General features: G+C 43.5%; 1 protein-coding gene across 6 annotated transcripts in view; it reads right to left on the bottom strand.

The window, feature by feature from the left end:
- MYRIP (myosin VIIA and Rab interacting protein) overlaps positions 1 to 24,955 on the bottom strand; it is a 627,821-nt gene that overhangs the window by 165,372 nt on the left and 437,494 nt on the right. For all 6 annotated transcript variants that reach the window (XM_029589668.1, XM_029589670.1, XM_029589666.1 and 3 more), the window contains exon 9: positions 260 to 437. In XM_029589668.1, coding sequence (XP_029445528.1) covers positions 260 to 437 — 178 coding nt within the window. The remainder of the gene's footprint in view (positions 1 to 259; positions 438 to 24,955) is intronic.

Below are 24,955 nucleotides of genomic sequence, written 5' to 3'. Positions count from 1 at the left end.
TTGGGGCTCCCCTTGGGCTTGACGTGCAAGGTGCACAAGTGTGCACCCCCTTGCACGCGCTGACCCCGGATTTTATAACATGCGTGCGGTTGCGCACGCATGTTATAAAATCGGGCATAGATTTGTTCACGCTGGGTTGCACGAACAAATCTACGCCTGCGCATAAGTTTAAAAATCTGGCCCTTTGTTACCCTTAGAAAGGCCTTTGAAAATTGCCCTCTTAGTTTCCAGCTAGATGAAGATTCAATAGCATTCATACTTGAATTATCAAGCCTGTCCAGGCTCTTCCAGCTGGCTAGTGAGGACAGACTAGGGTCCATTGATCCTCTGATCTGATTCTTCTGCTGCTGCCACATAATTCCAGGTATGACAGAGTTGAAGTCCAGATCTTTGCTTGGAGTATCTTCACTTGTCAGGGAAAATGCAGACGGAGACCTCTGGTGGAACAAAATAAAAATAAAAAAAGATATTGAAGCTTACATTAGTAATTGTTCTTAGCAGACATTTATTCTTATTTAGAGGGCTGGTGCTTCCATTATGCACAGAGGCAGTTGCATAGAGTGCCAACATTTTTAGGGCAGGAAAATCCTGCCAGCATGAGGCCCAGTGGGGTGCTGTGCCACAGCCAATACCACCAAAGAAAGGAGCACTTTGTGGAGTCACTACTGCCAGGAGGAGGCAGTGCTATGCTGGGAGCTGACATCGGTAGATGGGGGATGGGGGTACTTCACTGAAGGTTCATCTTGGGCACTAAATACTCTTGCCCAGCCCTGCTTATTTACTAATAAACCAGATAAATATTTTCTGTGGATGTTTTTGTTTTTATGTTAAATGTGTTTACTTTTTTCATGTTATTTATGTTTAATTGTTTAAAAATTATATATTAATAGTTTTAAGAACAGAAGAAGTTGCCACACTGGGTCAGCCCAAGGGTCCATCATGCCTAGCATTCTGTTTCCAACAGTGGCCAATCCAGGTTACAAGTACCTGGCAATTACCCAAACACTAAGTAGATCCCATGCTACTGACGCCAGTATTAGCAGTGGCTATTCCCTAAGTCAGCTTGATTAATTGCAGTTAATGTTCTCCTCCTCCAAGAATTTATCCAAATCTTTTTTAAACCCAGCTATACAAACTACATTAACCACATCCTCTGGCAACAAATTATAAAGCTTAATTGTGCGTTGAATGCAAAATAATTATCTGATTTGTTTTACATGTGCTATTTGCTAACTTCATGGAGTGCCCGCCAGTCCTTCTATTATCTGAAAAAGTAAATAACCGATTCACATTTACCGATTCTAGACCTCTCATGATTTTATAAACCTCTAACATATCCCCCCTCAGCCGTCTCTTCTCCAAGCTGAACAGCCTTAAGCTCTTTAGCCTTTCCTCAAAGGGGAGCCATTTCATCCCCTATATCATTTTGGTTGCCCTTCTCTATATCTTCCCCAGTGCAACTAAATCGTTTTTGAAATGCAACAACCAGAATTGTACACAATACTAAAGGTGCGATCTCACCATGGAGCAATACAGAAGCATTATGACATTTTCCATTTTATTCACTATGCTCTAATAATTCCTAACATTCTCTTTGCTTTTGTGACTGCCACAGCACACTGAGCTGACGATTTCAATATATTATCTACTATGATGCCTAGATCTTTTTCCTGAGCAGTAACTCCTAATATGGAACCTAACATGGATTATATTTCCCTAAATGCATCACCTTGTATTTGTCACATTAAATTTAATCTGCCATTTGGATGCCCAATCCTCCAGTCTTGCAAGGTCCTCCTGCTATCTTTCAAAATCTGCTTGTGATTGAATAATTTTGTATCATCTGCAAATCTGATTACCTCACTACTTGTATTCCTATCCACATCATTTATAAATATATTGAAAGGCACTAGTCCAACTACAGATCCATAAGGCACTCCACTATTTACCCTTTTCCACTGAGAAAAATTGACCATTTAATCCAACTGCTCCCTGTCTTTTAACAAGTTTTAATCCACGAAAGGACATCACCTCCCATCCAATGACTTTTTAGTTTTCTTAGAAGTCTCTCATGAGGGACGTTGTCAAACGCCTTCTGAAAATCCAAATACACCTCATCTGCTGGTTCAACTTTATCCACATGTCTACAAAAAAGTGAAGCAGATTTGTGAGGCAAGTCTTGCCTTGGGTACATCCATGCTGACTGTGTTCCATTAAATCATGTCTTTAGATATTCTCTGTGATTTTGATATTTAGAAAAGCTTCTGCTATTTTTCCTGGCACTGAAGTCAGGATCACTGGTCTGTAATTTCCCGGATCAAACCTGGAGCCCTTTTTAAATATTGGGGTTACATTGGCTACCCTCCAGTCTTCAGGTACAATGGATGATTTTAATGATAGGTTATAAATTTTAACTAATAGATGTGAAATTTCAATTTTAATTCCTTCAGAACCCTGATGTTCATACCATCCAGACCAGGTGATTTTCTACTCTGTAGTTTGTCAATGTGGCCTACTATATCTTCCAGGTTTACAGTAATTTGGTTCAGTTCATCTGACTCATCACCCTTGAAAACCATTTCGGCGCATGCAAATCCTGTGAGATACGCGTGTGGCCATGCTGAGCACATTTTTAAAACGGCCCAGCCATGCACTTTTCTCCCAGTATGCATGGAAGTACTGGGCTGCAAAAAAGGGGCAAGCCGAGGGCTAGGTCTGGGCAGAGCAGGGGTTTGGGTGGAGGACAGTTGGGATAGCAATTTAGGTGCTGTCCCGGGGAAATGCATGCTGGCAGCTGGCTGGCGCGTGAAACTTACTCCTTCCCCGAGGAGCAGGTAAGTTCAGAGCCAAAAAAAATTAGGGTGGGTAGATGGGATATAGAGGTCGGGGAGCAGAGGGGAAGAGAAAGGAAGGATAGGATTAGGGTTAGAGAAGTTCCCTCCCAGTCCGCTTCTTTATTGAAACGAACTGGGGGGGGGGGGGGGGAACTGGGGTAGACCTAATCGCATCGCCACATGTTTTTTTACAAAAATCCACACCCCCTGGGCGTGCAGGTGAGGCACCCACACACACAAGCACGCCGATACAAAATCGGGCGTGCATGTATGCGTGGGCATCAGATTTTATAACATGTATGTGGTGACACGTGCATGTTATAAAATTGGCGCATCCCTCTGCACGCGCCAGGAACAGTGCACACATGGACACGCACATGGATTTTAACATTTACCCGTTAGTCTTTCTGCAATGGTCTTTTCTCTAAGAGACCCTTTATCCACTTGGACATCTAATGATAGAACTGCCTCCCTCACAGGCTTCCTGCTTCGGGTATATTTTAAAAAGTTTTTATTATGAGTTTTTGCCTCTACGGCCAACTTCATTTCTAATTCTCTCTTAGTCTGTCTTATCAAAGTTTTATACTTAACTTGACAATGCTTATGCTTTTTGATATTTTCTTCAGATGGAGCCTTCTTCAAATTTTTGAAGGATTTTTTTGGCTAAAATACCCTCTTTTACCTCACCTTTTAACCATGCTGGTAATTGTTTTGCCTTCCTTCCACCTTTCTTAACGCATGGAATATATGTATTTTAAACAATGTCCATGCATGTTCTACACTTTTGGGGTGGATTAAACTTACGCACTCACATCCATGTGTGCGCGCTTCCCAGAATGCACACATGGACGTGCCAGTTTTATAACATGCACGCACTGGCACGAGCATGTTATAAAATCCAGGGGCTGTGTGCGCATGTGCGGGCGGTGCGCCAAGGGGGGGACGACATGCAAGTTTTGCGTGGTGACGCATCCCAGCCCTCCACATTTCCCTCCCTGTCTGCTCCAATTATGGAGCGGACTGGGAGGGATCTTCCCTAACCCCCTACCTAACCTCCCTTCCCCACCCCCTAAATCTAACCTACCTTACTTTTTTTTTTAAATTTTTTAAGTTGCTACTCCTCTAGAGCAGAAGCAACTTGTGCGTGCCAGCCGACTCACAGCGCGAGCTTCCCCGGCACAGCAGCAAATGGCCACTGTACCGGCCACCTCCAGCCCCGCCCCTGGACCGCCCCTTTATCTGGGCCCGGTACTTTGGCGCGTAACGAGGGGTTACATGTCTGGATGGGTCCCTTTGAAGATGCGCGCGCAAGGCCCGACCACACGCGTAACCCCTGGTTTTTACGCATGCAAGTAATTTAAAATTTGGTTCATTAACCTTTCCAGCTGCACCTTTCAGGGTTTTTCTAACTATTTTCCTCATTTTATCAGTTTCCCTTTTGAAAATTTAGTGTTAGATTTACATATTGTCCTCCTTCCAGTCCTTAGTTTAAATTTGATCATGTTATGATCACTATTGCCAAGTGGCCCCACTACCGTTACCTCTCTCACCAAATCCTGCGTTCCACTAAGAATTAAATCTAAAATAGCTCCCTCTCTCATTGGTTCCTGAACCAATTGCTCCATGAAGCAGTCAATTATTCCATCCAGGAACTTCAGGTCTCTATTCCTGATGTTACATTTACCCAGTCAATATTGGGGTAATTGAAATCTCCCATTATTATTGCACTGCCAAATTGGTTAGCTTATCTAACTTTTCTTAGCATTTCATCATCCGTCTGATCATTTAATCTTGTTATTTGCTGCGGACAACACTGCTGTTAAAACAGCAGTCTATAAATGCTCCTACATGAACTAACTAAAGAGCAAGTGGAGGATTAACCTAGTGGTTAGAGTAGTTGCTTGAAAAAGATGGGAACCAGGGTTCACATTCTACTTTTTCCACTGATGCTACTTGCAGTCCTTGGAAACTCACTTCTCCCTCAGTTGTCTCAGGTAAACATACAGGGATCTATTTAATGAGAAAAATGCTTAGTAAACCGGGGTGTGTGTGTGTGTGTGTGTGTGTGTCAATATTCAAAGACATTAAGGGGGTCATTTTCCAAGCAGATCGCACGCAATAAGGGACGTTTCGCACTCGAAAAGTCCCTTATCACGTACGATACCAAGATCGAGGCGGAGTCAGCACCGGAAGAGGAGGAGTTGGGGCGGCACCGGGGCTGTTCGCCGACAGCGAAAGGTACGCGTCTTTTCGGTGTAGTTTTATGGTGTAGTTATTTGGTGCGACGCCTGCGGCGATCGCACTGCAGAGGTGCGATCGCTGCCGGCTATCGCAGGACCACCCCCCCCCCCCCCCCGTTTCGCCCCCTGCCCCCCCGTTACTGCGGGATTCAAAGAGCCCGGCGGTATTAGTAAATTCAGCCCTAAGCCAGATAACTCACAAGATGTAAAGTTATCCGTCTGCTTGCGGATGAATAACTTTCATCTTAACTGGTTACATTCAAAAGAATTTAGCTGTTAATAAAAATTCCTGCTCTGGCCTCTGGCCCGATTCCCCAATTGCAGCTGAACGGAACAAAATCTACCCGGTCTATCTGAGCCCCCCCCCCCCCAATCGAAATCTAAAACTAAAAGTATGTACAGCTGGTTCCGGCTTCCCCCTCCCTAGTTTTGCAAAATATAAATTCCAGAACCCCTTCACTTCCCTTTTCTCTCTCTCTTCTTTCCACTCATCCCGTCTCTGATCTTCTCATCCACCCAGTACCTTAGCAGAGACCAGTCTGGCCCTGGGATGGCGGTCTGCTAGCACAGAGGTCCTTGCAGCTTCCATCGTAGCTAGGACAACGGTGTAGGAAGAGTACAAGGAATCCTCTGACAGCAATGCTGGGAGCTTACACTTCTGTTTTAGAAACGTTGGGAGCTACAGGGTTCACAGTATTAGTGTTCCACAATCCCGGTGCCAGATTGTCCTTTTACTAAGATAATTTGTGGGTGGAAGGATTAAAGTTGGGGTGCAGAAAGGGAGAGGAGGGCATGTCTGAATTTCTGTTTTGCTGATCTAGGAAGTGGGTGGTGGGGAAGCTGGGGCCAGCCAAGTATTTTTAGTTTTCAAATGGAAAAGTTTAGGGGCTTTGACCAGGCAAATTTTGCTCATTTCAGCCGGGGGTCGGAGAACTGGGACTTTTTTTTTTTATTGTTAACCTCTGCCACTTAACAGACTATATTCTTTTGACTGTATGTGATTAAGATGAAAGTTATCTGCTACACTGAAGAAATGAGCTTTTCAGAAACTGCTCAGCTGATTAAGTCTGTAAAAGTGTACACATGCATACCTTGTTTCAGTGCATGTGCAAATTTGTAACAGAGCAAAACACACACTTTTTCTACCCAATTTATAAAATTACATGCATATATTTTACACACATAATAATTATAATATGTGTGCGCAATAACCCCAAGTTATACGAGGAGGCAGGTATTTTATGAAGAGTGCACACACTGGGGTAGATTTTATAATTTTGCGCGAGCGCGTACTTTTGTTCTTGTACCAGGCGCGAACAAAAGTACGCTGGATTTTATAAGATATGCGAATAGCCGCGCGTATCTTATAAAATCCGGGGTCGGCGCGCGCAAGGGGGTGCACATTTGTGCAACCTGCGCGTGCCGAGCCCAGTGCGCGCTGCCTGTTCCCTCCGAGGCCGCTCCGATTTCGGAGCGGCCTCGGAGGAAACTTTCCTTCACCCTCCCCCCACCTTTCCCTCCCTTCCCCTACCTAACCCACCCCCCCCCCGGCCCTATCTAAACCCCCCCCCCTTACCTTTGTTGGCAGATTTACACCTGCTGAAAGCAGACGTAAATCTGCGCGCGCCAGCAGGCTGCTGGCGCGCCATCACCCAACCCGGGGGTTGGTCCGGAGGCCTCGACCACGCCCCCGGGCCGGCCTAGGCCCGCCCCAGGCCCGCCCCCAAAACGCCGCATCACGCCCCCAAAACGCCGCGTCATTTATGGAACGCCCCCGACACGCCCCTTTTACGAAGCCCCGGGACGCGCGTAAGTCCCGGGGCTCTGCGCGCGCCGGCGGCCTATGCAAAATAGGTGCGCCGGCGCACGAGGGCCCCCTGTGAGGGGAAAGGGGTGTGAGAAAGAGGAGGGGGTGTGAGAGAGGAGAGGGAAGGAAGGGGGTGTGGGGGAATTTTTCAGGAAACTGCATACCTGGTTTATTTCATTATTCTATGACAGAGGAAGGTTATATTTTTAACAGTATGTATAAATCGGGACATAGGTGGGTTAAGTTGGCATGTCTAACTTTACATGTTGGCATGTCTAAAATTACAGCATTATTTTATAAACTGTGTGGCAAGAGCCACACAGTTTAAAAAAAATAGTGCATATACCTTCCCCAAATGTATGAATGTATGTGAAGTACACACATATTTTTATAACGCAGGAGGGCACATAATTTATTTTTAGAAAATACACACATGTATTTTACACAAGTAATATTTAAAACGTTTGCTTAATAACGCTCAGAAGCAACCGTTTTAGAAAGTAGGAGGGTAATTTAATTATGACAAAACTTGCGCATGTACTTGGGATCACTAACTCACCTCCAGCTCCACCAATTCCCCCGTACCTGTACCAGGTCACCTACACCCTCCAGTGGTTTGCCCTGCCCCCCCCCCCCCCCCCGCTACTTAACTCTGTTATCCCACCCAAAAACTGAAGACAAAAGGCAATTTCAATTTTCTGCATTAGCAGATGTGAAAGTGCATGGACAAGTTTGGTAAAGTTTGCATGTCTACCATTTATAAAATATCAATTTAAGCATAGAGGGGCCGATTTTAAATCCTACGCGTGCGGGATACATTTGTGTGCACTACCTGGTGCGCACAAATGTACACCCGATCCGGGCTCGGCACACGCAAGGGGGCGCACACTTGTGCACCTTGCGCGCGCCGAGCCCAAGGGGAGCCCCGATGGCTTTCCCCATTCCCTCCAAGGCCGCTCCTTTGTCCCAGTTCCTCATTTCTGGATTTCCTTCTTCTATCGCTCTTTCAGCATCATATTTTGGCTGTTTTAAGATAGTATCATTTTATAATTTCTCCCATTAAAGATCTTACATGTCCATTAGTTACCTTTTTCAACTTTTCCTTTGACATTTTTTCTTCTTTCCGTATTTGGCAGACTGTTTTTGCATATCATTCAGTTTTAAAAACAGGTTTTTGGCATAAAAGTAGCAGTACAATTTTTCCTTTTTATCTTCAGGATCCACTAAACCGTAGGTAATCTTCTTAATTTTTTTTTAGCTTCTGTGGTCTATCCACTGCTGCAGTGGGTCCATGAACAGGTTCACCATGGTCTATTACTCCACCGGGGTTCTTATCTATACCTGAAGGTTCAGCATTATCACTATCACCATTATTATTTCCTCAAGTACAAAATTAGGCTTAGATTAATCATTTTGGGGAGAGATAGAGAGAGAACTCTCTTTGTAAGGCTCTCATATAAGTAAACTATTTATACCACGGTAACAGCGGACACTAGCAACTCAGGGTGAGGTTTGGGGGGTGGGATAGGTTCTGGGGCGCAGTTTTACATGCACAATGATACATACGAACAGAACAGTTACCATCAGTGAAGATTTTATGTGATTTGGAATGATGAAAGGTACACAAAGGTGACAATTATACAGGGGTAGATTTTATAAATTTGTGCGCGCTTACTTTTGTTCGTGTACCAGGCGCAAACAAAAGTACGCTGGATTTTATAAGATACGCGCGTAGCCGCGCGTATCTTATAAAATCCGGGGTCGGCGTGCGCAAGGGGGTGCACATTTGTGCTGCCTGTTCCCTCCAAGGCCGCTCCGAAATCGGAGTGGCCTCGGAGGGAACTTTCCTTCCACCTCCCCTCACCTTCCCCTCCCTTCCCCTACCTAACTGACCCCCCCGGCCCTATCTAAACCCCCCCTACCTTTGTTGGCAGATTTACGCCTGCCGAAAGCAGGCGTAAATCTGCGCGCGCCAGCAGGCTGCTGGCGCGCCATCACCCAACCCGGGGACTGGTCCGGAGGCCTCGACCATGCCCCCGGGCCGGCGTCACGCCCCCGACACGCCTCCCGCCCCGCCCCAAAATTCGTGCCGCCCACTCGACATGCCCACGACACGCCCCCTTTGCAAAGCTCCGGGACTTACGTGCGTCCCGGGGCTTGCGTGCGCCGCCGAGCCTATGCAAAATAGGCTCGGCGCACGCAGGGGGGGTTTGGGGTAGGTTTTCGGGGGTTACGCGCGTACCCCTTTGAAAATCTACCCCACAATGAACACTCCGACTTAGCTTGATATCTGCTAGATAAAGAGTGCTTCAAGCTAGGTCAAGAGTACAATGTACCTTAGTATAACTGTGTGGGTAGCTTTGGTGGGATAACTTTCAAAGAGAAAATATTCTTCTATTTTCCCTTTGAAAACTAGTGTAAAGTCCGCGAGTAAATGACATTAAATGTATGCAGGCAGTTAAAAAAAATTATCCCATAGTTCATTTACTGAAGCCATGCTTGCTATTCCCCATTGAATCTTATTTAACTGCATGCTTAAAGATTCTGTGGGTTTTTTTGTTTTTTTTAATTATAGGCTCTCCAATTTGCCCTGGACAGAATTTAGCCTTGCTGATTGGTAGTTTTCTGCACCATCTTTTGTGCTGCTTATGTAAATGAGTGTTACATTGGTAATCCTCCAGTTTTCTGCCATCAAGGCTGTTTGCAGTGATATGTAACAATTGAAAATATCTTCTGGAAGCACAGGAAATTAAATCTACACCCATGTTTTAAATACACATAACATTCACTAAGAATTTCTATTGATATTCTGTAGATCCAGTAAGGGTCCAGCAGAGGGCACCACAAGTCAATCTATTTCTGTGTTATTTGGTGAACTATACCACTTTTATGCTATATTTTTGTAAATTGCTCTTTCCTATCATTTGTTTTTGTTATTTTCTTGTCTTTTCTCCAAGTTTGCTTTAAGGCTGCTAGACAAAGCAATTTGTGAGGCATAAAAAACTGAAAATTGAATCTATGAAATGCTAGGCATCCTTGACAAATGGAAGGAAAAAAGCAAAGCAGTTTAAAAGGTATACACTAAAATGCTGGACTATCGGAGAAATCATGGATAAGTAGCAAAATGTAGAAATTTATTGAAGAATGTAAAGGATTAAAGACAAATATTTTACTGTAAGAATAAATAGAAGTAGGCAGAGAGAGTTGTAGAACATAAGACATGCCATGCTGCGGCAGACCAAAGATCCATCAAGCCCAGCATCATGTCTCTGACAGTAGCTAATCTAAGTGACAAGTATTTGGGTGATCCGAAAGAGTAGATCCATTCCTTGTTTTTCTCTCCCAAGGATATCCAATGGCTTTACCAATACTACCTGACTAATAATGCCAGAAGCTTTAAAAACAGCCTCTCTGAAACCACTACTAAAAAAACCTAACTTGGACCCATCCAACCCCGTAAATTTCCGCCCCATTGCCAACCTACCTTTCATAGCCAAGCTAATGGAAAAACTGGTCAATACTCGGCTTACAGACTACCTCGACTCCCACGACATTCTATACCCATCACAATTCGGATTCAGGAAACGCAGAAGTACAGAATCTCTCCTACTCTCATTAACGGACAAAATCCTGATGGGCCTCGACAAAGGTCAATCTTACTTGCTAGCTCTGCTTGACATCTCGGCAGCGTTCGACACAGTTAACCACACAATCCTCATCAACTGTCTGATGGATATAGGCATATCAGCTTCTGCACTCCTCTGGTTAAAATCCTTTCTAAGCGACAGGTATTACAAAGTGAAAATAATCAATAAAGAGTCTCCCCCTATAGCCGCCAAGCAAGGAGTTCCCCAGGGTTCCTCACTCTCGCCGACCCTATTCAACATATATCTTCTCCCCCTACGCCAACTACTCAATAACCTTAACCTCACCTATTTCATTTATGCGGACGGCGTGCAGATCCTAATCCCCATCAAGGATCCCATCTCCGACACCCTAAACCATTGGAATAGCTGTCTACACGCTATCAATCTTCTTCTCACAAGCCTCAGCCTTGTTCTCAATACATCCAAGACTGAACTGCTGGTCATCTCCCCCAATGATAATAACCCTCTAGCCAACTCTACAAATACACCTTTAGTAAATCAAGTGAGAGACCTCGGAGCCATCCTAGACTCCAGAATGAACCTTAAAAAATTTATCAACAACACCACTACAGAAGGCTTCCACAAACTTCAGGTCCTAAAACAGTTAAGACCACTCCTTCACTTCCATGACTACCGCTCCGTACTTCAACCCATTCTATTTTCAAAGATTGACTATTGTAACGCGCTTCTACTTGGTCTCCCGGCTTCTTCCACCAAACCTCTTCAGATGCTGCAAAACGCTGCAGCCAGGATCCTCACAAACTCTCGCCGTATGGACCACATCACACCGATTCTAAAAATACTTCACTGGTTACCCATCCGCTACAGAATTCTCTTCAAGACACTGACCATCATTCACAAAACCATATATCAGCAATCCTCTCTCCAACTCTCCATACCCCTCAAACCACACTCCTCAGCAAGACCTACCAGATCTGCATACAGAGACTCCCTCCAGGTTCCCCCGAACAAAACCGCTATACATAACGCCATTGAAAAACGTGCGCTATCAACTGCTGGTCCGCATCACTGGAATTCTCTCCCACCAGATCTCCGCAAGGAACACTGCCATATCACATTCAGAAAAAAATTAAAAACATGGCTGTTCGCCCAAGCATTTCCCTGAATAAATAATTATGGTAACTTACATGGACCAACACCCCACCCTTGCGTCCTCTTGCCACCTCACAAAGGAACTGTTTTCTACCAACTACGCTCTTATATAACTTGTCCAATCGACCCCTCTGTGTAAATCGTATATAATTTCACCATGTGTAAATTATAAAGTGTAAATTGTATTTTATTTTTACCATGTAAACAACTACTCCGTGCTTACTGGCACGGCTCTTCAGTTAGAAATCGTTAATCTATCCTTTTTTTCTAACAGCCCTGTTTGACTTTCCCTGTTGTAATGTAACTTTCGCTTTCAGTGTTAATTGGTTTACCCCGAGTTCATTGTAAACTGGTACGATAAGACTTGGTCTTGAGCATCGGTATATCAAAAGAATTTAAATAAATAAATAAAATAAATAATGGTTTATGGACTTTTCATCCAGGAAATTTGTCTAAATTTCTTTTGAACCCCTGCTATGCTAGATTCCTTGACCACTTCCTCCAGGAACAAATTCCAAATCTTGACTGTACTGAATAAAAAACATACTTTCTCTGATTAGTTTTAAATCTGATACCCTTTAGTTACTTAGGGAGGGCTCTGAAAAAAAAAAAAAAAGCATTTACAGGCTTAAAATTGGGTTTTACATGTTTGGGCTTTTGAAAATTGCTACAATATATGCCACTGAATTGTCCACAGGATTTTTTTTTGTGTAAGTGGACTTTACCCAAGTAAATAGCTTTTGAAAATTGCTACATTATATTTACATGCGTAACTCCTGTGAAAATTTCCTTCAAACAGGTGGATTTTCAAAAGGATTTGCATGTGTAAATGTTGCTAATATCGTAACAATTTTCAAAAGCCATTTAGGCATGGAAAGTGCACTTACGTGAGTAAATTCAATGGCAAATATTGTAGCAATTTTCAAAATTCACCTGAGTAAAGCACATTTATTCAAGTAAAACCCAGTTTTATGGATGCAAATGCTTTTGGAAATCAGGCCCTTAGAGTGTTCCCGTGTCTTAGTACGATTAGAAAAGGTAAATAACTGTCCCTTATCTACTTGTTTCACCCATCAAATGATTTTATAAACCTTTTTCATATCTCCTCTCAGTCATCTCCTCTCCAAGATGAAGAGTCCTAATCTGTGTAGACTTTGTTGTGGAGCTGCAGGCGGGAGCGCTAGGGGGCGCTCCCGATTCCAGGAAGATGTGCCCAGTTCTACTTAGGGCCATTGCCAACTGGTGCAGATCCGCGGGGACAAGAGAAGTGTGCCCCTATGGTGAGATGGACCTTGAATGGGAGACTGGAACAGGCAAGGAAAGTCCTTGAAGATTTGGAGCAGACGAGGAAAGTCCACGAAGACTTGGAGCAGAAGTGGAAAGTCCATGAAGACTTGGAGCAGACGAGGAAAGTCCATGAAGACTTGGGGTAGACGTAGACACAGAGGGGAGCGAACAGGACGCTCAGGCACACTACCCAGCCCATAGGCTTTCCCCAACACGCCCTACCCAGTTGGATGGCTGGTCGCGGACCATTTGGGGAGCGGGACAGGCTCAGGAAGTTGCATAGCACAGGAGTGAAGCAACCCCTTGGATCCTCCAGAGTCAGAACTGGATTCAGGAGCAGATAAAACTTGGAATTCGGATTAAAAGCAAGAGATCTCCAGAGGCACGGGTTGTTCAGGACCTGGAGCATCAGGACCAGGATGGAACATCAGACATCAGGACTGGAACAACATGGACCAGGCAGGAGCGGTGACGAGAAGTCCACAGGAGACCAGCTCAGGGAGAACTAGCTCCAGCAAGGAACTTGCTCCTTGCCAAGGCACTGGAGGAAAGGCTGAAGAGCCCTTTTATAGGGCAAACAAAGGAGGTTCCCCGGTGATGTCATCAGGTGGGGCCAGGAGGACCCCACCTCCGCTATCCCTATAAAAAGGGAAGAGAGCCACGGGCCTGCCCCCTAGGAGGAGCAGGAACAGGAAGTCTGCAGGACCCTGGACAGCGGCCCTGCAGTAGCAGCGAAAGGAGGAGCCGGAGCAGGCCTCAACCAGGCCCGACGAGGGAGCGGCAGCATCCGAGCCGCGAGGGAGCAGGTCCAGGGTGGCTCCTGCCACGAAAGAGGTCAGGAGCAAGGGCCCCTCTCCCTGGAGGGAGCAGGGAATATTGGCAGCCTCCTGCCGTGTTGGGGAGTCCCGGCACGGCTCCTGCCGCACCGGCAAGATGGCGGCCAGGCTGCGGGAGAAGGCTTGTCAGTGGCTCCAGGCAAGGCCCCGGCTTCTGCAGCCTCCGGGCTGCAAGGGTAAGCGCCTCCTGTGGTGCCAGCCGCGGGAGGAGTGCAACAGACTTTCATTATAAGGAAGCTGTTTCATCTACTTTATCATTTTTGTTGCCTTTCTCTGGACCTTTTCTAATTTTGTATTATCGTTTTTGAGGTGGGGCAAGCAAAACTGTATACAATACTCAAGATATAGTTGCAAAACGAATCAATAAAAAAAGCTTTATGATGTTCTTCATCTCATTCTCCTACCATTCTATTTGTTTTGAATGCTGCTATGTACTGAACTAAGGATTTCAATGTATTGTTTGCAAGGATTCCAAAATGTTTTTCCTACGTGATGACTTCTAATATGGAACCTAATATAAAGCCCACACTTAAAGGAGCAACCACATAAATAACACCACCTCTCAGCTATGTTATTTAGATTGGGCATGTATAGCATACCCATACTACTAAAGGTTATCCCATGGGAGGGGAGGAGAGGCTGGAGTAGAAAATAAAAATAGCACAAAATAAAATAAACACACAATATTACTACTATTGCAATCAATATAAGCAAAATCAGTACATGCACATTTACATAACACATTTACCCCTGGATTCATCATTCCGCTATAAATATAGCGGAATGATGAGCTGCAGAACAATAGGGGCAGGGGTCGATATTGAGCAAGCGGCCACTTCGCAGTGGTGAGTTTTCGCCTGCCGTGGTTGCAGCCGCACTGCACACTATCACCTCCATAGCACCAATGGAAAAGGTGTAGGTATTTCTGGTGCTACTGCCGGCGATAATGTCCAAAATATTATCACCCACAGTGCTACCTCCCCTCATTTTCCTAAACCCCACCTAAACCCCTCCCAAATTCCTCCCCTTTCCCTCATTTAAATTTTCAATTCGTGATGCAGTAGTCATCATGATACTGGCTCATCGCGATTTGAAGAAGCACATGGGATTATAGTAAAAGAAAAATGTATTAGCATTGGAAAATTAAGAAAATTAACTTTTATATGTTATAACAAAAAAACACAAATCTTGCCCTCTCTCTCAGTTTTGAGTTCAGTAAAAATTAAGGATGAGTTCACAAAATTCCCACTTAAATTCTGGCCAGTATATTAGCATAATTTCTCAGTTAAATCTCAAGTGATTGTTTAATACTTTAGACAAACTTCTCTGCCTTCCAGATGGTTGATGAAGCTGTTGCTGAGGCTTGCAAATCCACAATTGTTTCTAAAGCTCCTGTGGGTCTGGGGATCTGGAAGCCAAATTTAGGATTTTAGGTAGGAAGCTGAAATCTAGAACCTCCAGGGTGGCATTCTCTGAAATACTTCCTGTTCCACGTGCAGGTCCCCAGAGGCAGGCAGAGCTCCAGAGTTTCAATGCGTGGATGAGACGATGGTGCAGGGAAGAGGAATTCAGCTTTGTAAGGAACTGGGGAAACATTTGGGGAAAGGGGAGACTTTTCTGAAAGGATGGGCTCCACCTCAACCAGAGTGGAACCAAGCTGCTGGCACTAACTTTCAAAAAGGAGATTTATTTATTTATTTATTTGGGGGGTTTATATACCGACATTCATCTGGGATATCACATCGGTTTACAATAAACTTAAAAACTGCACACGATATGTGCTTGACAGGTAACAAGAGAACAGGTACATATAAAACAAGTTAACAGGGTATATGCCTAAGTGTCTGAATGATAGATGTGGGGGACAGGGTAGTTGAACAAAACGGTAACTTAAATACAGGGTATTAGGGTTATTTACAATGAAAATACAATGCTATTTGGTTATTTACAATGAAAATACAATGCTATTTGGGAAGTGGAATATCTTGATACAGGGAAGCCGAGGAAGCGTGCTGTGAGTGTATGGGATGTAGGATTAGGTGTAAGCTTGTGCGAATAACCATGTCTTAGTTTTTTTTTTAATGTTTTTAGGCAGTCTTCTTGGCGAAGGTCTGCAGGCATTTTGTTCCATAAGGCAGGGCCAGCTAGGGAGAGAGCACATGCGCTGGTAGATGCCAGGTTGTTGTTTCTTGGGGAAGGGGTGTGTATGGAAGCAAGATATTGGCGCCTAGAAGGTTTAGTGGGTTGGTGGAATACTAGAGAGTCATTGAACCAGTTCATTTCAGGGTTGTGGAGTGCCTTGTATATGATGGAGAGAGTTTTGTACTGGATTCGGGATGCTATGGGGAGCCAGTGCAGTTCCTTAAGCACGGGCGAAATGTGTTCGTTTCTGCATGTGTTTGTAAGTATTCATGCAGCTGTGTTTTGCAGAATCTGCAGAGGGTGAGTGGCATTTTTGGGTAGGCCTAGGAGAAGTGAGTTACAATAATCAATTTTCGAAAATATAGTAGTTTGCAGTACTGTACGAAAGTCTGGTTAGTGGAGTAAAGGATTCAAATTCTATAGGGTGTGTAATTTAAAGAAGCAATCTTTCAGCGTGGTGTTGATGAATTTCTTGAAGTTGATTTGGCTGTCTAGCATGACCCCTAGATCTCGTACCTGTTGGGAGAACGGGATTGGTAGAGATTCTGGGTGATGTAAGAGGAGGTTAGTGGGCTGCTTTTGTGGGGAGATACGCATTACCTTGGTTTTTGCCGTGTTAAGGGCAAGGTGAATGTTGGAGAGGAGTTGGGTAATAGCTAGGAGGGTTGATTCCCAGATGTTCATAGCTTTAGTCAGGGAGTCTGATACTGGGATAAGAATCTGAACATCATCTGCATAAATATAGTGGGGAAGTTTGAGGTCGGATAGGAGATGACAGAGTGGTAGGAGATAAATGTTGAAAAGGGTGGAGGATAGTGAGGAGCCTTGTGGGACTCCTTGGACAAGGGGTATAGATTTGGACTTGTGGTTTCCAATTTTGACTTTGTAGTTTCGATTACTAAGGTATGATTTAAACCAATTATGAGCAGCTCCTGTGATACCAATTTCGTGAAGTCGTTGTAGGAGGATATCATGGCTGATAGTGTTGAATGCTGCTGATATATCTAAGAAAGCTAGGATATATGAATGTCCTTTATATACATCTTTAATGAGTCGGTCTGATAAGGATAGGAGGAGGGTTTCGGTACTATGGAATTTCCGGAATCCGTACTGAAATGGGGAGAGTAAGTGTGAGTCATCTAGGTATTCTGTGAGTTGCTTATTGATTGTTTTTTCAAGAAGTTTTGAAATGAAGGGGAGGTTTGAGATGGGGCGATAGTTGGAAGGGTCGGTGGGGTCAAGCTTGGGTTTCCTTAGTATTGGCTTGACTATTGCTTGTTTGAGGGGGTCGGGTACCAGGCCAGAGGAGATGGAGGCATTTATAATGCTGGCTATGGGCTGGGCTATTATGCTGGGTATGGAGAGTATTAGAGATGTGAATCGGAACCGGAATCTGATCGGTTCCAGTTCCGATTCAAAATCTTAAAATTTTTATCGTCCGGCTTGATTTTTTTTTTGTTATCGGCTGCGCCCAATCCGATAACAAAAAAACCCTCCCCCACCCTCCCGAACCCCCAAAAACCGTTTTAAAATTACCTGGTGGTCCAGTGGGGGCGCGGGGAGCGATCTCCCGCTCTCGGGCCATCGGCTGCGTTAATAAAAATGGCACCGATGGCCCTTTGCCCATACCATGTGACAGGGAATCCGTGCCATTGGCCGGCCCCTTTCACATGGTAGGAGCACTGGATGGCCGGCACCATCTTTAAAGATGGCGCCGGCCATCGGCGCCATTTTTAATAGTGGCAGCCGATGGCCCGAGAGTGGGAGATCGCTCCCTGTGCCCCCACTGGACCACCAGGTAATTTTAAAAGGTTTTGGGGGGGGGGGGGGTTGGGAGGGTGGGGGAGGCTAAAGGGGTCAATTTAAAGGGTCGGGTGGGGTTTTTTTTTTATCAGGCCATCGGTGCCATTTTTTTTAGTGGCAGCCATAATGGCGCCGATGGCCCGACAGCGGGAGATTGCGCCGGGACCCCCCCCCCCCCCACTGGACCACCAGGTAATTCAAAACATTTTGGGGGGGTTCAGGAGGGTGGGGGATTCGTTTTAAAGGGTCGGGTGGGTTTAGGGGTTGTTTTGGTGTACCGGTTTTCCCGCCCTCCCCCTCCCCTGATTTACGATTTTTCACGATAAATCGGGGGGATTTCTATTGTATCGCGACTCTAACGATTTTTGACGATTTAAAAAATATCTGACGATTTTTTAAAATCGTCAAAAAACGATTCACATCCCTAGAGAGTAGGTGTTTAGTGGGGATTGTGTCAGAGGGGTAAGAGGATGGTCTGGATTTCTTAAGGAATGATTCAATTTCCAGAGCAGTTGTGTATTCTGAGGTGGTCAGGCCTTTTTGGGGGAGGGAGTTGGGCTGGGCTATGGGGGTTTCTTGTGATTTTTGTTTGGTTGTAGGGGAGGAAGGAAAACGTGTAAGCAGTTTGTTGACTTTGTCTTGGAAGAAAAGTGCGAGTTCCTTGCATTTAGTTTTGGCTATATCCTCTGGAATAGCTGCCGTTGTAGATTTAGTTAATGAGGTAACGTAATCATAGAGGGCTTGCGGGTTGTATTGGAATTGGTGTATTCTAGAGGAGTAGAAGTCCCTTTTGGTTTATTTAGCCTATCCCTGTAACAGTGTAGGGTGGATTTGAATCGGGTAAGAAGGGTGGGAGAGGGATCCTTGCACCAGGACTTTTCAGTTTTTTTGAGGTTATATTTCATGACTTTAAGGAGATAGAGCAGCTTTTAAACTAGAACAAGGGGGAAAGCCAACAGTCACTCAGCAGTGCATGGTTCAGAGAAATGTATCCTTGAAGGATACTAATGAAACAGGACAGTTAGGGTATCCCAACAGAGAGGTTCCATTAAAAGCAAACATAGTCCATATGCCTATATGTAAAAAATCACCAAAGCTAATGATTTCTGAATTATCCCAAACAACTGAAAAGCAGGTTGTTAAAACAAACAAAAAACACACTTTGAAATGTCTGTATGCCAATCCCAGAAGTTTAAGAAGTAAGATGGGAGAGTTAGAGTGTATAGCAGCAAATGATAAGATTGACATGATTGGCATCACAGAGACTTGGTGGAAGGAGGATAACCAATGGGACAGTGCAATAACAGGGTACGAATTATATCGCAATGATAGGGAGGATCAACTTAGTGGGGGTGTGGCACTTTATGTCTGGGAGAGTATAGAGTCCAACAAGATAAAGATCATACAAGAGACTAAATGCTCAGTAGAATCTATATGGGTAGAAATCCCATGTGTGTTGGGTAAGAGTATAGTCATAGGAGTATACTACCGTCCACCTGGACAAAATGGTCAGACAGAGGATTAAATGCTAAGAGAAATCAGGGAAGCAAACCAATTTGACAGTGCAATAATAATGGGAGATTTCAATTACCCCAATATTGACTGGGTAAATGTAACATCAGAACTTGCTAGAGACAAAGTTCCTGGATGTAATAAATGATTGCTTCATGGAGCAATTGGTTCAGGAACCAACAAGTGAGGGAGCTATTTTAGATTTAATTCTTAGTGGAACACAGGATTTGGTGAGAGAGATAACGGTGGTGGGGCCACTTGGCAACAGTGATCATAACATGATCAAATTTAAACTAATAACTGGAAGGGGGACAATAAGTAAATCTGCAGCTCTAACACTAAACTTTCAAAAGGGAAACTTTGATAAAATGAGGAAAATAGAAAAAAACTGAAAGGTGCAGCTGCAAAGGTTAAAAGTGTTCAACAGGCTTGGACATTGTTTAAAATACAATCCTAGAGGCACAGTCCATATGATTTCCACGCCTTAAGAAAGGTGGAAGGAAGGCAAAACGATTACTATCATGGTTAAAAGATGAGGTGAAAAAGGCTATTTTAGCCAAAAAAACATCCTTCAAAAATTGGAAGAAGGATCCATCTGAAGAAAATAGGATAAAACATAAGCATTGTCAAGTTAAGTGTAAAACATTGATAAGACAGGCGAAGAGAGAATTTGAAATGAAGTTGGCCATAGAGACAAAAACTCATAATAAAAGCTTTTTAAAATATATCCAAAGCAAGAAACCTGTGAGGGAGTTGGTTGGACCATTAGATGACTGAGGGGTTAAAGGGGCTCTTAGGGAAGATAAGGCCATTGCAGACAGACTAAATGAATTCTTTGCTTCCGTGTTTACTAATGAGGATGTTGGGAAGATACCAGTTCCGGAGATGGTTTTCAGCGGTGATGAGTCAGACGAACTGAACAAAATCACTGTGAACCTGGAAGATGTAGTAGGCCAGATTGACAAACTAAAGAGTAGCAAATCACCTGGACCATATGGTATGCATCCTAGGGTACTGAAGGAACCAAAAAATGAAATTTCTGATCTATTAGTTAAAATTTGTAACCTATCATTAAAATCATCCATTGTACCTGAAGACTGGAGGGTGGCCAATGTAACCCCAATATTTAAAAAAGGCTCCAGGGGCGATCCGGGTAACTATAGACCAGTGATCTGGGAAAAATAGTGGAAACTATTCTCAAGATCAAAATTGTAGAGCATATAGAAAGAAATGATTTAATGGGACACAGTCAACATGGATTTACCCAAGGGAAGTCTTGCCTAACAAATCTGCTTCATTTTTTTGAAGGGGTTAATAAACATGTGGATAAAGGTGAACCGGTAGATGTAGTGTATTTGGATTTTCAGAAGGCGTTTGACAAAGTCCCTCATGAAAGGCTTCTACAAAAACTAAAAAGTCATAGGATAGGAGGCGATGTCCTTTCGTGGATTACAAACTGGTTAAAAGACAGGAAACAGAGAGTAGGATTAAATGGTCAATTTTCTCAGTGGAAAAAGGTAAACAGTGGAGTGCCTCAGGGATCTGTACTTGGACCGGTGCTTTTCAATATATATATAAATGATCTGGAGGTTATCAAATATGCGGATGATACAAAATTATTCAGAGTAGTTAAATCACAAGCAGACTGTGATACATTACAGGAGGACCTTGCAAGACTGGAAGACTGGGCATCCAAATGGCAGATGAAATTTAATGTGGACAAGTGCAGGTGTTGCATATATGGAAAAATAACCCTTGCTGTAGTTACACGATGTTAGGTTCCATATTAGGAGCTACCACCCAGGAAAAAGATCTAGGCATCATAGTGGATAATACTTTAAAATCGTCGGCTCAGTGTGCTGCAGCAGTCAAAAAAGCAAACAGAATGTTAGGAATTATTAGGAAGGGAATAGTTAATAGAACGGAAAATGTCATAATGCCTCTATATCGCTCCATGGTGAGACCACACCTTGAATACTGTGTACAATTCTGGTCGCGGCATCTCAAAAAAGATATAGTTGCGATGGAGAAGGTACAGAGAAGGGCAACCAAAATGATAAAGGGGATGGAACAGCTCCCCTATGAGGAAAGGCTGAAGAGGTTAGGGCTGTTCAGCTTGGAGAAGAGACGGCTGAGGGGGGGATATGATAGAGGTCTTTAAGATCATGAGAGGTCTTGAACGAGTATATGTGACTCGGTTATTTTCACTTTTGAATAATAGAAGGACTAGGGGGCATTCCATGAAGTTAGCAATTAGCACATTTAAGACTAATCAGAGAAAATTCTTTTTCACTCAACGCACAATAAAGCTCTGGAATTTGTTGCCAGAGGATGTGGTTAGTGCAGTTAGTGTAGCTGGGTTCAAAAAAGGTTTGGATAAGCTCTTGGAGGAGAAGTCCATTAACGGCTATTAATCAAGTTTACTTAGGGAATAACCACTGCTATTAATTGAATCAGTAGCATGGGATCTTCTTAGTGTTTGGGTAATTGCCAGGTTCTTATGGCCTGGTTTGGCCTCTGTTGGAAACAGGATGCTGGGCTTGATGGACCCTTGGTCTGACCCAGCATGGCAATTTCTTATGTTCTTATGAGGGTTGAGAGATGAAATCCCTTATGTTAACTAGCTCTTCCACTTTGGGCCAGCTAGCATGCAGGACTTCAATATGCATTATGTGCATGCCACACTTTTTTGCGTTATTGTGCCCATTTGTTTTGTCCACTTGCGAAAGCGCTTTCATTTTAGCAGGTGTAAACATGCAAAAGGCAAGGTAGCATGATATGTCTGCCAGCATAACTGTCAAAATCAGCAAGAGCAGGGCAGTAGGGAGGCCTGCACACTTCCACTGGATCATCATTTTATTTATATAAAAAAATTTGTAGTCCACTAATCTGAAAATCTTAGCAGATAATAATAAACACGCATAATAAAATCAGCAAAATACAAACAACAAAATATCTAAAAGTATAGAATACAAACAAATTAAACATTACAAAAAAACTTATGAAGTTATGATTCCAAACAATACGTAAAGCAGCATAGAAACCCACAATATATCTGCAATGAATCTACCAAATGGAAGGCACAGCACTTAGTGCCCAGACCATGCCAGTTCCTAGCCCTCACTGACCTGGGAAAGATTTGAGCTTCAACGGAAGGGTAAGAAGTGTTTTTGCGGGTCCAATGATTTGGGATGGCCAAATGAAGGCCACTTGATCCATAGGTTACGGGTATTAAGGGAGTGACATTGGAACACTGAGGGCCCTTGATCCTAGGGATGAGGAAAGAGGGAACTGGTATGTGATATAAGGAAAGGAAAACCCTTCGACCCTTGAATCTATGAAAAGAGGAGTTTATGTTGGGGCTGCTATACTCCCTTTGCTGTAGACCTCACAAAAAAAAAACAAAACAAAAAAAAACCTAGCCATTTTAGCAATGTTTTATTTGTTATTTAAAGTTATAATGACTATTAGTTTTGCCTTTGTCTTAAGTTGCAATGTTTACCAGTTTAATCTTTGTTTTATAATATTCATTGTTTTGACTCTCATAAAATTTTAGTTTTGATCTATATTATATTATTTTATTGTACTTATAGTATTTTATTGTTGTTATTATATAGAAATTATTTATTAGATTTCTATAATCTGTATTTTATGTTTTTATGTTTTTTCAATTGTACTTCACTTTATTTTCAAAGAAAGGTTCAAAGAATGGTGATTCATCAAATGTTTCTCCCACTCCCCAGTTAATTGTAAACCAGCATGATGTGAGTCTATCAGGAATGCTGGTATATAAAAGCATTAAATAAATACATAAATAAATAAATAAACTACATTAAGGGGAATGCAAGGGGGGATTATGGGGAAGAGATAGGGGCTGCCAAGAACTTTCAAGTTGTGTTGGGGATGGGGGTAAGGTGTGTGAAAATCCCCATGCTAACCATATACAATGCAAACTATACATGCAAACTATACAATAGATTTCATATCATAATGTAAATAATGTAAATATTTTAATCTCTTCCGTTCGTCTCTCTTATTCTAATTTCTCTTCCCAGTTTTAAGACCCTGTTGTAATGTAACTTTTGTTCTCCTTGCACTTGTTTTTCGTTTCTTGTTCTCACCCCTTGTTTTATGTAAACCGGCATGATGTGGTTTCTAATCATGAATGCCGGTATAGAAAAACGCTAAATAAATAAATAAATAAATAAATAAACCATCACTTTTCATTTTGGGTCAGTTAACATGAGGGGTTTTGCTATGCACCTCATGAATACAAAATATTTTGTGTTAGCAAGCACCATGGTGTTTTAGAATGCACATTTAAAAGATGAATTTTAAAAGTCCTACGTGCATCAAAGCCGGGAGATACACCTAGAAGTTGGGCCGGCATGTGCCATGCTGATTTAAAAAGTGCGAGTGTACATATGTATCTCCCGGTACGCACACAACACATTTTTGCCCCAAAAGGAGTGGGTCAGGGAATAGGCATGGTCTGGGCAGCACGTGGGCATTCCTGCATTTCTCAATGAAACCAGGGCATATTTATGGGCACAAGTGCATTCATAAGTGCACAAGTCTCCTACCGCGTAATTTTATTTCTGCTATGGATAGCGTGTAAGTCCTGAAAAAAAATACGAGGTTAGTCAGTGGGGTTTTAAGGGTTGGGTTAATAGGGTAAAAGGTAGGCTAGTTAACTAAGGGAATTAGAAAGTCCTTTACATTACCTAGGCGACTGGGAAAAAAACTGGTAATAATTGCTTTGGCACACATATCTACTAAAATTCCACCTGTAGCATGGTAGAGGCAGCATTTGCATTCACATGCATGCGTCCATATAAAATTGCTCACACATGTACATGCATACAGCCGATTTTATTTCATGTGCGCATATGTTACAAAATAGCTGCATCCACTGGTGCGAGCCGGCATACGTGCACACATATATGCCCATGCAGTTGTTTAAAAGTTGCAGCCTAAATATTTATCAGAGCACAAGCTAAAGTATTTTTAATGCACATTTCAGTGCATAGGCACCCCAAAAAGGCTACCTTTCAAGGACTACTATGTCTCTCCATCGCACTAGATTTTTAACATTCCATTGCCAGCCCTGAGCTTCTGATATTGCTCCTTCATTGGCATCTTTATCAGTGCAAGTCAATCCTGAACTTTGCAAATTCTACTGTAATTTTTGTGCAAAATATTACACTTGGAGGATAACTTTCAAACAGCTTTTGTGGTCCATATACACGGGTATATGGCTGCACAGTGATCAATACAAATTTTATAACCTGTGCATATCAGGTATGTTCAGATTATTATTTCGGATCGAGAGTTTTTTGCACATACTGGGGCAGATTTTCAAAGGGTTACACGTGTAACATACGCGCGTAACCCCGAAAAGCTGCCCCAAGCTGCCCCTGTGCTCGCCGAACCTATCTTGCATAGGCTCGGCAGCGTGCGCAAGCCCTGGGACGCACATATGTCCCAGGGCTTCGAAAAAGGGACGTTCCGGGGGCGGGGTCATGGGTGCCAGCCCGGGGGCGGGACTGAGGTCCTCGGAACAGCCACCGTGCCGGGGGATGGTGCGTCGGCAGCTGGCCGGCAGGCGTAACTTTCACAATAAATGTCAGGAGGGGGTTTTAGATAGGACTGGGGGGTGGGTTAGATAGAGGAAGGGAGGGGAAGGTGCGGCGGGGCGGAAGGAAAGTTCCCTCCGAGGCAGCTCCGATTTTGG

Source organism: Rhinatrema bivittatum, chromosome 2 (genome assembly GCF_901001135.1).
Source record: "Rhinatrema bivittatum chromosome 2, aRhiBiv1.1, whole genome shotgun sequence".
Classification (NCBI taxonomy): Eukaryota; Metazoa; Chordata; class Amphibia; order Gymnophiona; family Rhinatrematidae; genus Rhinatrema; species Rhinatrema bivittatum.
This window is presented reverse-complemented; position numbering and strand designations above follow the sequence as displayed.